The 14379-nt window shown below is 36.8% G+C and overlaps 2 protein-coding genes across 3 annotated transcripts; one reads left to right on the top strand and one right to left on the bottom strand.

The window, feature by feature from the left end:
• Window positions 1–76: 76 nt before the first annotated feature.
• LOC149732448 (uncharacterized) lies at window positions 77–8091 on the top strand. Of its 2 annotated transcripts, XM_089882378.1 has the most exons (4): window positions 77–1055; window positions 2648–4219; window positions 4485–4661; window positions 4926–8091. In XM_089882378.1, exons 2-4 carry the CDS (start codon window positions 4165–4167, stop codon window positions 7955–7957), a joined length of 3264 nt encoding a protein of 1087 aa, XP_089738504.1. In that variant the 5' UTR covers window positions 77–1055; window positions 2648–4164; the 3' UTR covers window positions 7958–8091. The 2 variants fall into 2 exon arrangements, with proteins under 2 accessions (XP_089738504.1, XP_089738505.1); XM_089882379.1 differs by lacking the exon at window positions 2648–4219.
• Window positions 8092–8174: 83 nt separating this feature from the next.
• On the bottom strand, window positions 8175–12902 carry LOC149732447 (uncharacterized). The gene is made up of 2 exons (XM_089883108.1): window positions 12827–12902; window positions 8175–12240 (listed from the first exon to the last, which is right to left on the bottom strand). The coding sequence occupies exons 1-2, from the start codon at window positions 12900–12902 to the stop codon at window positions 9173–9175; spliced, it is 3144 nt and encodes a 1047-aa protein (XP_089739234.1). The 3' UTR covers window positions 8175–9172.
• Window positions 12903–14379: the final 1477 nt, after the last annotated feature.

The raw sequence follows: 14379 nt of genomic DNA, 5'->3' as shown, positions 1-14379 counted from the left end.
GTTTATCAGTTTTAGGCAGATTATACTTATTTATAGTAGTTTTCTCGTCCCATTTGGTAGTAAACAAAGAACGTTCAAAGCATTGGAAAACCGACCTCCATAGTCCGTTGTTAGTTCAAAATACGTGTCCCGTATTCTCCTATCGTACTATATATGTTACTTGGCCCCAAACATAAGGTTTAACGGCCCAACTCTGGCCTAAATTCTCGGTCCTAAATATGTATTTATTTCATAAAACACAATCAGTGACCCGCTTCTGAAACGTTCTGGAATGGGTTGCGGAACTGTCAATCATTATTGACTGGCTTACTTATAAATTTAGAAAACCCAATCGGCTAGTACTAAAATGCCTTGAGGCAAAGGGGTTGCTAATTTACCAACTATAGCTTTTCAGTTTTTGCGCTTTCTGTAATAATAATAATCAGCGCCTACTTGACGAAAACTTAGCCAATTAAGCGCCGAGAACAAATCTACGTTTTACCCCCTGTGTTAAGTGTACTGCCAGTATAGTTTTAGTTTTGTTGCTGTATTGAGTATGGATGTATACTATATAGTAGGGTGGGGGAAGATGGGACACCTTTAACACATATATTCCAAATAGCCTGATCGTGATTTCAAGAATTAACAACGGCCTGTGGAAGTCGTAAGGATACGGTTTCATAACTCTTTGGATGTTCTTTGTTTACTACCAAATGGAAAGAGAAAACAAAATTAATAGGTGTCCCATTTTCCCCATCCTACTATAGATATGGGTCAACAGCTTAGCTTACAAGATGGTAGCTGGTAAATTAGTAAATTAATATAAATCTTTTATAAGGTATTTTAATGCATTTGGAATACACAGCTCATACATTGCAGAAACATTATATAAAATGTATTTTTCTGTCTTTGTGACAGACATTCAAGATTTACTACACGTAACTATACTTTATAAGCTTTGGGTTTTGGATTAGCCATTTCAGCGTGTATAGTTTCTGCGAGCAGTGCAGGATCATATCCAGATGAATGGAATTAAGAAGAAAAAAATATCTCGAGGCATTATTACTACACCTCAGGTATGTGCGTGTGTGTTGTGCGGATTAAATAGTCTTTATACCGCTATAGCTTGTAAGGTGTTATACAATATGTATGTCGCAATACTAGTCTTACAAACTATGAACTATAGTAGTTTGGGGTAAGATGGCACACATTTATAGCACATAATTTTCAAATATCCGTATCCTGTTTTAAAAAATTAACAACGGTATATGGGAATGCGGTTTTATACTTCTTTAAATTGTCTTTGTTGACTACCAAATGAGACGAGAAAATAGAATAAAGGTGTCCCATCTTCCCCATCCTACTATCTGTTGTTGAGAGCCGACAATACGTAGCCCATGCGGTTTGAATTTACAAACGCGTTAAAGTGCGCGGTTAAATATTACAGTAACAGGAGTATACGTATAATACTGTCACTTCGTGCAACTTTAGTTGATGTTTATTATTAATATGATATAAATGAAAAGCAAGTAAACTATAGATGTTGAATCAGTTAGGTGTAAAACCTTGTTTTAAAATGAATAAATGGCATGTATTTGTATAGTCTAAAATGTCAAATTCCTATGAAGTCAACCACGCAGCCTACGAGAGATATATCTCTAAATATTTCTAGTAGACGGTGAGCCAACTGAATAAATTATATAAAATTGGTCAAAACGATCATTATGCTGTTGTTCATATGCAATTTTCTGCTTCGCAAGGATCAAGTAAACATACCAACTTACAATGAATATACCTTAGACAGACGTGATGTAATTGTAATAAGCAACAGTAAACAACTCTGTCATGTCTGTTTTTTTTGTTGATTAATACTGTTTGGTTGGCGTCATATACCTGACTTGCGTCATTGGTTTTTAGGGACAAGTGGCATAAACAAAGTGCAACAGCTTTATATATATTTTAATACGCAAATATATATTTTGTAATATATAGAAGGTGGTGGAAGTCGGGAAACCTTTGATATATGATATTCAAATATCCTGATCGTGTTTTAAAGAAATACCAACGGTCTATGGGAGTCGTAAGGTTATGGTTTTATAATTTTTTGAATATTCTTTGTTTACTACCAAATGGGACGAGAAAATATAATGAAAACGTGTACCATCCTCCCCTATCCTACTATATAACGTTTTTTTTTTTTCGACGTATTATTAGTGAATAGTGGTCATCGTTTTGCAAATGTTTATGCTTGGCGAATCGCTAACAGATCATAAGAATCCGAGCCTGTCGTTCATTTTAAATGTTAATATAGCACGAGCATTTTTTATTCCTTTGCCGACAGGTTTCTAACACTTCTATTATGCACACCAACGCCACACAACTTTTAGTTGAGCGCATAGCGTATGTCTTATTTGGTAGAAACATTGATGTTGCAGCTATGAACTGTATATATAAATATTTCAGTACAGATACAGTATGCCAAAAACAACAAAAAGTAAATTTAGTCAAATGCGAACTGCAAATACGTTTGCTATCAGAGAGCTCTTTTAGAGTGGCGTGGATAGGTTTTTTTAATTCTGTATATATTTATTTGTATACCACTTATAATGGCTCAATAACAAAGAATGAAAGATGATCATCTCACTCTAATGTCTAACCTATATTACAGTTTTGAATTGGGTTTACATGACTACGAATGCTACAACTTTTTATGGGATCGCGTGCATTATACGGCATGCCGGAAGTTTTATATTCGTGACGCGTGTTTGACTAATATGATTTTAAGCAATATTCGTGAACTAACTTCGTGGTATGCAACTTAAAATTTGTCTCAGATTTTGGCTTCTAGTCACACGAAGTTTTATTCATCGGTTTAATATACTAGTAAACAACGTTTCGAAGTTTTAGTGGTATAGTACTATAGGGTGAGACAGCTGGAACCTTAAGCACATAATTTGCAAATATCCTGATCGTGTTCAGTTAAAAAGTGTCCCATCTTTCCCCACCCTACTATATATGTCAACTTCTCAACTAACTCTGGTATATATAGGTTTAATGCGTTAAAAAATGCTGTTTTACTTATGGTTTTAATGTTATATATACTAAAACTATAGAAAAGTAATCATAAAGTTGAAATACCAGAATTAAAAACAATCTGTAAATTTTGCCACGGGCGTCTTGCGGTTTCGAATTATAGTCATGCTTTTTATGTCAAGTATTACACTTAGCTAATTACACTTATAATTTCATAATAACAATTAAAGTGTGAATAAAACATGTCGTATTTGTAACTATGTTGCTAAAATATGATTAGAATTGTGTATAGCAGGGTAGGGAAAGACGGGACACCTTTAGCACATAATACCCAAATATTCTGATCGCGTTTTAAACAATTACCAGCGGTATAAGTGGGAGTCGTAAAGATACGGTTTTACAATTCCTTGTGTGTTCTTTTTTTATTACTAAATTGGACGGGAAATTATAACCAAAAAGTGTCATAAAATAAAATGCATAACATTAAAGATATGAATCGACACATTTTTTATAAAGCCACATTTAATTATTCCATGTCCGTGATATAAGCGTAAAAACTTAATCGATGACGTGTTACGTCACGAATAGGTGATAAACATCTACGTCACATACTCGTGTTGCATTTGCATTAGCTGTCACGTTGGCTATCACACATCACTTAGTCAGCATGCAGCGAATCCTTTACGCGCATGAATTTTAAATTTCGAAACTTACATTTGTATTAAACCGTTTTTTTGGGAGGAGGTGAGGACCTTGTGTAAAGCATATTTAACTGCGATAATAATATCTCGCCTTATCGCATTTATTCACGCGGTTCGTTATATCGCAATTATTCACGCAGTACTTTCTATCGCATTTATTCACGCTGTACAACAAGTAAAGTACAGTGCAGGCCAGAATAGCATAAATATTGTAGCATCTGTCATTTTCTCACCTTCCAAGTATACAAGCGGAAATATGCAGTGAAAAGCAGACACCATTCTTGTTAAAGATTCAGCTTAAGTTTAGTTGAGGTTGTTATAGAATGTAATAGACTACTTGTTATCTTGTTAGCGATAAACATATCTGCTATTTAGACACGGTTATTTGTAATATTCCATTTTCTGTTTTTGCAGCAATCAGTTGCGTAATTTAAATGCTGTTTAGGACATAATGAACATCACTTTAATTTACATTTTTCTTGTTGGCGGTCTTGTTAGTGTTGGCGGTAAGTTGTGACTTATACTTTTACATTTTTATAAAAAAAATTCTCCAGTACGTTACATGTTAGACTGGAGGAAAGTGACGTTAGAGGTTGGTAACTTGGTGTATACTAGTTATGGGTTAGTGGTTATAAGGGTTACTTTTTAGTCTTAGTGGTTACGATCAGACAACGTAGTCGTAAAGGCAGGATTCTTGACTAACACCATTTTTAGATATTATGCCTGGTAGCAACATTAACAGAGTTCTAATTATATACGATTTAATAATAGGTTGGCATCTTGTATGCGATTGCCACCGGAATCCGGGAGGTTGTATGAAGAATGGAGTCCGTTTAACAGGGCGATATACCTCGACTATGAAATGTAACGGTTATAATGATTGTGGGGATTGGAGTGATGAAAAAGACTGCTTCAGGAATTGTGGGAAAAAGAACCAATCTGATGCATGTAACTACCTTTTGTTCTTGTATTTATAACACGCTCATTTTCCATTGAATGCGATGTTTATGATTAAATTAATTAAAACAAGAGAAGCAACAAAACAATAGTCGTTAAAAACAGGCTATACTGATAAAAAATCACTAGTTGAGGAAAAGTTTCAAAAAGGCTTTCCTGCTAAACCTACAATACTTGGTGGTTCTGTAAAGAGACAAATAAAATATATGTCATCGTGTGTAAATTTTTCGCCTAAACACAATATATTAATTACAGGTTTTCAACGTGTATGCGATTGCCAAAGAGACCAAGGAGTTTGCATGAAAAACGGGATTCGTTTAAGGGGGCGTTACAGCGATTGGATGAAGTGTGACGGATTTAACGATTGTGGGGACTGGAGCGACGAAAATGACTGTATTAGTGAATGTGGCAGAGTAAATCATACGCCGTGTGATTGCCTTATTAATGGGACTTGCAATCGTAAAAACAGAGTCTATTACTGGGCGTGTTACCGGAGTTCTCGTGCCTGTGATGGATGGAACTATTGCGGGGATTGGAGCGATGAAAGAGGGTGTAATTTCACGTGCGGCAGGGATGAATTTCAATGCGACTGCGACAAAAATGGACAGCAGTGTCCTACTGACTCAAACTATATCTCGCACTGTTATAAACAAAGCGATATATGCGATGGTTATCCTCTTTGTAATGACTGGTCGGACGAGAAGAATTGTACATGCATGTCTGGGCAGTTAAAATGCGGATGCATACTAAACTCAACGAATTGTACTTCTAACTTGGGATGTGTAGATGTGAAATATCTTCTAGATGGATACGGTAGATGCGAAGATAAATCCGACGAAGCTTGTAAAAGAAAGTGCGTGAAATATGCCAAAACTTTGTCTCAAGGGTATGATAAATACGACACGAAATGTGGAGATGTTTTTCATTGTAGAAATGAGACAGAACTTCAATACCTTAAAGCACTTAACCGATTTGTTAAGCGAGATCTGAATTGTATTCCTGTACAGTCTTACTCTAGTGTGAACCAGACATATCTTGACCCAGAGTGGTGGTGTATAAAAGATTATTACGCCAAAGTCGGCTTGCAACAGTGTGAAGATAAGGGTTTCGTCATCGCCCCGAATTTCTGTAACGGGAAAGCAGATTGCGGCGACGGAAGTGACGAAATGTATGGCGTACCAGGGTTTAAATGCAGAGCAAAGAGCGAATATTTCCAGCTGAAGCAATCGTGTGTTCTTCCGCAAGTTAATCTCTACAACAACAACTCGTACTGTGAAGATGGCTCAGATAATTGCTTTGTTGATGGAAAGTTGGAATGTTTTCGTTGTTTGGATGGTAAGTTGATGATTTCAGGAGGGCAAGTTTGCGATGGAGTGATAGATTGCTACGATTTATCCGACGAATGTTTGTGCGAGAACCAAACCGTGTGCAATGACGTGTTGGGGAAGTCCCGAGACATCTGTCAATCAAACGAGATCATTTGCAATGGCGTTTGCATGAAAACCAGTGAAGTTGTATGCAACAACTCCATACATTGTAATGACAGTTTGAACAACAAGTTCTGCATGAAATCTAAAAGCGATCACCTAAAAGGGAGCGGGCATATAGTTTGTAGTGTGGACAAAAACAATCGGATCTATAAGAACGCAACCATGTGTGACGGTATTCCAGAATGCTACGATCGGGAAGACGAGTGTGAAGTAGGATGCCCGAATCAAACACACTTCTGTGACGTCGATATAAATTGTCATAAGCTGAAACTTACACCTGTGTGGCAAAAAAGTGGAGCCATATCGCTGTCTGCGAGAGAGTATTGTGACGGTCGGCCTGCGGTTGATGAACCAGGAGCAGTTCGTGTTTGTGGGTTCGGGTTTGACGAAGTCAACTGCACTGAACGATTTTACTGCACGAATTCGACTAAAGATGCTGTGAGTATAAAACAAGATTTGGTTTGCGATGGTGTGTATGATTGTACTGACGGCTCGGATGAATTAGAATCACTGTGTAAGTATTCCCGCTTCTACTGCCTCAATAAGCAACCTCTCTCTGTGGAAAGAAGCCGAGTTGAAAATGGAATTAAAGACTGTAGTGATGGTAGCGACGAATGCCCGGCAAACAGTAATAAAACCTCCGTGTTCTCATCCCCGTTTGAAATGATTGCTAACCCAGTGTTCAGAGCATTTTTCTGGGTCATGGGAATTGCATCTTTGGTTGGGAATGGTGGAGTCTTTCTTCACACGATGCTTTCACTATTAAGATTAAATCTCACTCCAATTAAAGCTTCTCTACATTGGTTTCTACTTAACCTGTCAATATCAGATTGCTTGATGGGCGTATACTTGGTTGCAATATCAGCTAAAGGAGTCGAGTACTCGGGTAAATATTGCTACCATGATGCTGAATGGCGAAGCAGCAATCTTTGTTCAGGGTTCGGTTCATTAACGATCATTTCATCTGAAGTTTCAGCTCTTACTATGTCGGTGATGGCCACGTTCAGGTTAATATCTATTTATAAACCATTCAAAATGAAACATGTCAAATGGATAGCATTTGTCATGCCGACAGTAGCAGTGTGGATTGTTGGGATTATTCTTGGAATATTGCCATTTCTAACTTCCAATTCTAGTTACTTTGTTGCTAACGTTTGGTTTCCAAATTATTTCTATTCTAAACAATTAATGAGCAAGCAGGAAATGTATTTACTGTACAATAACATAACCCGTCTGACCGGCGAGACCCCTTCTACGCTTAAGAACTGGGCTGATGTAAAGCGGAAGATTGCTGAAACATTTCAGGAACTTCAGATAAAAGCGGAGTTTGGATATTTTGGGGAAACAAGCGTCTGTATGCCCAAGTTGTTTTCCCATGCTGGTTCGGGGGCCTGGGAGTATTCTACAGCATTAATCTTCATTAACTTTTCCTTATTCATCTACATGGTTGCATGCTACTTGTTCATGTATAAACGAAGTACAAAAATGAAGTTCGACGCTCAAAGGGGCAGCAAGCTACAAAAAACTATATCCCTTCTTATCCTTACCAACTTTTGTTGTTGGATTCCAATCTGTATCATGGCTTTTGTGAGCTTGTCTGGCGTCCAACTTGACCGAATCGTGTACGTCATCAGCGCTGGAGTGTTGCTTCCTATAAACAGCGTCATCAATCCGATCATATATTCAGACATAGTGATGATTGTGGTTCGCAAATTAACAACACTCAAGAAACTAAAATCGAATGGAAGTACACCACATTCTAGGACCAAAATAGCTTTCATACCTAATTCGCAATAATGATGTAACATATGATTTCTTGTGATGTATATAAACGTTATTGTTATCGTTCCAGAATACTGTTAAGTATATATATATATATATATATATATATATAATGCTGCAGATATATTTAATAAAGAAGTACTGAAGTAGTCAGCTAGTTTATTATGTATGTAAGGCTTTTCGGCCCAGAAACTTATAAAGAACATTAGGAAACCTGTTGTGTTTGCACCACGTAAAGAAAACGTTATATATTAGTAGGGTCGATAATATACATGAAATATATGGCTCGAACCACCCAAAAAATCCTACAAAATTTTGTTAACGTTTTTTAGTATTTATCATCAAGAATAACATATTAAAAATCTAGGAGAATCCGAGTACCAGACAGTTGTAATTTTCAAGATACCCTCCTCGATCCCCTAATACTAATTTCAGCATTCTAATCTAAACTAGGTATAGAGCAGTGGTATGTAGCATTCTTCTATACTAGGTTCATTGTGTTTTTTTTAATAAACTGTTTTTTATAAACTATACAAAGTTTCACCTTCCATACTGTGGCAGTAATCTAATATTATAAGGTAAAAACGAGTGCTTTGTCTAACGAGTCCATACCCCTACACGTCAATATCGCCAATACCAATATATAAAGCCGATCTGCAAAGACAATCTATTTTTAAACCTTTTTAACAAAATTTACATCGAACATTCGTATAAATATACACAGCACAGTTTTTTAAGTTACACTATTGATGTACCAACTGTTTTCGAGCAGATAAGGAATTAATGTTAATTGTAAATCGTATCAAAGTAGTTATGTTCTAAATCTAAACAAAACAGAATTTTTAAATAACAAGTCAGCTTCTTGTTTAGCGAAAAAAAGGCGACAATTTGATGAGAATTGCACTATGAATAAAAAGCACGAATGGTATATATATGTGTGTGCGCGTGTGTGTGTATACAGGAATGTAGCATTATATAGTACGGTAGGGGAAAGTATGGGACACCTTTTAATTCTATTTTCCACCTCCTATTTGTTAGTAAACAAAGAACATTCAAAGAATTATAAAATCGTATTCCCACGAATCCCATTAACCGTTGGTATTTTTTAAACACGATTATGATATTTGGATTTTCTATGCTAAAGGTGTCCCATCCTACCCCACAGTACTATATTCCATCAAACAGTTCTGTAGAGTTACTTTAAGAAAATCCAAAAAAATCGCAAAAACGTTATATACAGCTCGTTGTTCTATTAATAGGTGTAACACTTCTAATAGTGGTGGACGTAAAAGCTGACGAACTTTGGCCCTTTTTCTGGTTTGGTGGTGTTTGCTTTTTTCTCAGTTTCTCTACAACGTATCTTCCTACGTCTGAATATATGATTGGGTTGATGACGCTGTTTATAGGAAGCAACACTCCAGCGCTGATGACGTACACGATTCGGTCAAGTTGGACGCCAGACAAGCTCACAAAAGCCATGATACAGATTGGAATCCAACAACAAAAGTTGGTGAGGATAAGAAGAGATATAGTCTTCTGTAGTTTGTTGCTTCTTTGCGCACTGCTTTTCATTTTAGTGCTCCGTTTGAATATTGCAATATACACCACAACTAGGTACACAAACAGCACGAAGTTGAAACTAATTAAAGATATGGAATATTCCCAAGACGTTTCGCCAACTGTGACAAACAACGTCGGCATGCAGATACTGGTTTTACCGAAATAACCAAACTCCCCATAAATATTTAAATCCTGAAAAGTATCGGTTATTACCTGCTTTACTACGAACCAGTTCGTAGAAGTAACACCGTTGCTGGGTACGGAATAATTAAGTATCTGATCATGCAGATGTATAACCTCAGTTTTACTTAGTTCCTGCTGTGCATAAAAGTAATTTGGGTACCAGATTGATGAAACAAAATATCCAGAATCTGTTTTAATCAGCGGCAAGGCACCAATTGCTACTCCGAGTAACCAAGCAAATATTGTAGGAATTATAAACGTACGTTTTCGAATATTTGCCATTTCGAACGGTTTGTAAACTGACATCATTCGAAAGGTAGCCATCAGTGCCATGGTAAGAGCTGAAACTTCTGATGAGATGATCGTTAATGAACCGAAACCTGAACAAAGATTGCTGCTTCGCCATTCAGCATCATGGTAACAATATTTACCCGAGTACTCGGCCCCTTTACTCGATATTGCAATTAAGTAGACGCCCATCAAGCAATCTGATAGCGATAGGTTTATAACAAACCAAAGGAAAGATGTTTTTAAAGCTTCCGCCTTTCTAAGCCGAAAAATACTGGACACGATCACAAAAAAATTGCCAAGAAGCGAAAGAACTCCAATAACCCAAAACCCGACTCTAAAAATGGAGTTACCAATCATTTCAAACGGCGAAGAGAAAATAGAAGTCTTATTGGTATTCACTGGGCATTCATCGCTACCATCACTACAGTCTTTAAATCCATTTTCAACTCGACTTATTTCCACAGAAAGAGGTTGCTTGTTGAGGCAGTAGAAGCGGGAATACTTACACAGCGATTCTAATTCATCCGAACCGTCTTTGCAATCTTTCACACCATCACATTTGAACTTATTCTCAATGCTGATTAAGTTTAAGCTTGCATTTGTGCAATAGAATCGTCCTGTACAGTTAACCTCATCAAAACCGTAGCCACATGTGTATATGTGGTTTGGTAAATCAATAGAAGGCCGACCATCACAGTATGCTTTTTCAGTGAGAGATAGAACGCCTTCTTTTACCCAAAGTGGAGTGACTTTTTCTAAATGACACTCTAATCTTACATCGCAGAAGTGTGTTTGATTGGGGCATCCTACGTCACACTCGTCTTCCCGATTGTAGCATTCTGGAATACCGTCACACATGGTTGCGTTCGTGTAAACAATCTCTTTCATGTCTGTACTACAGAGAATATAACGAACGTTTGAATCATCTAAAATTGTATCATCGGTCTTGCAGTATTTATTTTGAAAGTTGTCATTGCAACTTATCGACCTATTACATATCACGGATGGTATTTCGACACAAACTCCGTTGCACAGGATTTTGCCTTGGTCACAAACACCTCGAGACTTTCCCAACACGTCATCACATACAGTTTGGTTCTGACACAAACATTCGTCAGATAAATCATAGCAATCTATCACTCCATCGCAAACTTGCTTTCCAGAAATCATCAATTTTCCATCCAAACAACGAAAACATTTCAACTTTCCATCAACAAAGCAATTATCTGAGCCATCTTCACAGTACAAGTTGTTGTTGTAGAGATTAACTTGTGGAAGAACACACGATTGCTTCAGTTGAAAATATTCACTCTTTGCTCTGCATTTAAACCCCGGTACGTCATACATTTCGTCACTTCCGTCTTCACAGTCAGGATTCCCATTGCAAAGATTTGGTCCAATAACAAATCCTTTATTCTCACACTGTTGCAAACCTTTATCTACATAGGTTTCAAAAGTACACCACCATTCTTCATAAAAATATTGCTTCTTTACATCAGAAAACCTTTGTACCTGAAAACAAGTCAGCTCTATCTGCCTTAGAACACTGAGACTTCGAAATTTGGAAAATTCTTCCTTGCTCTTGCAATGGTAAGCCGCCTTTGTCGATATTGTTTTCCCACTTCCAGTGTTATAATACAAGACACGACCCAATTCAATCGGTTTATATTCGCACGCCTCATCAGAACCGTCTTTGCACTGTGATTCCCCATCTAACAGAGAAGTCCGACCAACACAACCTAAATCAGACTCACAATTTGTAGAATTATTAATACATCCACATTTAAACTTGTCTTCGTCGCAAAGACAGTTTGTTTCGTCGGTCCAATCTGTACATTGTGGTCGCCCATCACATATCTCGGTATTATTATAACAGTGTGATATATAAACCCCATTATACACAGAGCATTCCGTCTTATTCTGATAGCATTCACACTTATATTCATTATCACCGCAAGTATAGTTACAATCTTTCTCATCCGTCCAATCTCCACAGTCATTCCAACCATCACAGGCAGCAGAAGCTTTGTAGCAAGGCCAAAACGCAAGTCGTCCTTTTCTATTACAAGTGCCGAGCAAATGACAGTCACATAGAGACTGGTTTTTCGCCAAGCAAGTACTAGAACAATTCTTTTCGTCACTCCAGTCTCCACAGTCGTTAAAACCATCGCAACTTTTGTTCTGAGTGTAAAATCCTTTCAGTCGAAGTCCAAACCGAATGCAAATTCCTTCATTTCTGTGGCAGTCACATTCCAACTCTTGTCCTGTGTATAATACAGAGGATTAAAGCATCTGAATTTTCTTTTATCTTTATTTGGCGGAGATACGGCAGTCGTTATATAGTAGCCTATAGGCCGTAGGGTGAGGAAGACTGGACACCTTTAGCACAAGATATCCAAATATTCTGTTCGTGTTTTAAACAATTAACAACGGTCTATGGAGATCATAAGGATACGGTTTAATTCTTTAATTTAGGTGTTTTTATTTACTACCAAATGGAATGAGAAAATAGAATGAAAAGGTGTCGCATTTTCTTCCACCCTACTATACTATATAGGTGTTCTGTTACCCACACCTGTACGCTTACGGGTTATACAACGTATGTACTTTTGTGGGTGAGCCATATACATAGAGCGTGTATATATTTATATTGAAATGTTTTGCTGGCATATAATTGCTTGACTTGGTGTATATATAGCGTATTAATTAATCTCCACGAGAAACCTGTTTGTTATATACTATATTTAATTGAGATGTGCCCTGTTTAGACCAGACAGTCTATATATGATTACATATATAGACTCTTAAACCATTATTTTTACTTCGAACGTTCAGTGAATGTAAACTTACCTTTTACGAAGAGAATCACAATAATAAAAGCAAACAAAAACCAAACATAACTCCAACATGAACGCGTCTTATTCATGTTTCATATACAAACTAATTTGGTAATCTGGTTACAAAGAAAACGCTTTTGTATAAAACGTGCATGAGTATAAACAAATTTTAATACGAAAGTTCTCCATATTCTATCGGTGGAGTCTTTAGCTAGGCACACGTTACACCTGGGGTGTAGATAAATTTCTACATTATCATATAACACCAAGGGTGCTACTACTATCTATACCCCAGCACTGAGGAAGTCTACAGACACCCAGTAAAATATATTCTGCTCCAAATGTGAGGTCGTAAAACACACCTTAAATTTAAGTTCGCATAGTTATTTCATTTATATCTCAGTAATATTTTAAACGGTAGTCAGGTCACTACCGCTTATACCTCCGCCAAACTTTAAAGCTTTTAATCTCGCATCTAGACTACCATCCCGCAATTGTAACTGCTTAAAATACTTTCTACTTAGAGACGTGATTTTCAAAACCACAGATTTTACAAAAATAGCAATAAATAATTCCATGATTAAGACTATAGTTAATTTAAAAAAACAACCTCAAACAAATATGAAATACTAAATAATTCATATCCCTTTATCACCTAAGCTAAACAAGTCTATTCGCTAGCTAATGGTAAGACTTAAGTTAATTGCGCAAGTATGCTTCTTTAAAGTAGGAAGTGCGTCTATACATCGCCATTACGTGAATTTCTGTTTAATTGTCCGGGTAATTGCTTTCGTTGTGTTTATACTCGGAATGAACCTCGTCTTGATCAAAGGGATATACATTCGTTATATAACTTTTTTTTGTTATTTTCCGAAAAACATCATCACTACGTCAGAATGGATGATTGGGTTGATGACGCTGTTTATAGAAAGCAACACTCCAGCGCTGATGACGTACACGATAAGTTGAACGCCAGACAAGCTCACAAAAGCCATGATACAGATTGGAATCCAACAACAAAAGTTGGTAAGGATAAGAAGGGATATGGTTTTCTGTAGCTTGTTGTCCCTGTGAGCTTGTTGCCCCTTCTTACTTGATGCTTTGACTTGCATTGAGTAAGATGATCGACTTTATCAATAAGTTAACGTAACCTAAATATGGCGTGCCTTCTAATACGTTATAGACATTATTTACCTTTAATTGCAATGGAAAACATGATCGTCCAGAAAAGTACGACCATTTTGTTCATATTTAAAGCTTTTGGTCTCTACAAAGAACACAAACAGTAAATAAAAACACGTCTGAGCTCTTTGCTGTTTTCAAAAATATTTCAAGATCAATCCGTATGGTAGCGGCAATGAATCAATGTACATACTGATTTAACCAACTACTTACAACTTACATATAAGACAAAGTTTTATCATACCAACGCACGTACTATGTGCGTCTTGCCTATAAAACATCTGCGCGATCTTCTATTTACCAGTTGTTTTTATCGTGCCCATACTTTTTATATAAATTTATAGGCGAAGGTCGCATGAAAATGCAACGTAGTAGTTAATAATT

This window comes from Ciona robusta, chromosome 8 (assembly GCF_009617815.1).
Source record: "Ciona robusta chromosome 8, ASM961781v2".
Classification (NCBI taxonomy): domain Eukaryota; kingdom Metazoa; phylum Chordata; class Ascidiacea; order Phlebobranchia; family Cionidae; genus Ciona; species Ciona robusta.
The sequence above is the reverse complement of the archived record's forward strand: the minus strand, read 5'-3'. Positions and strand labels throughout refer to the sequence as shown.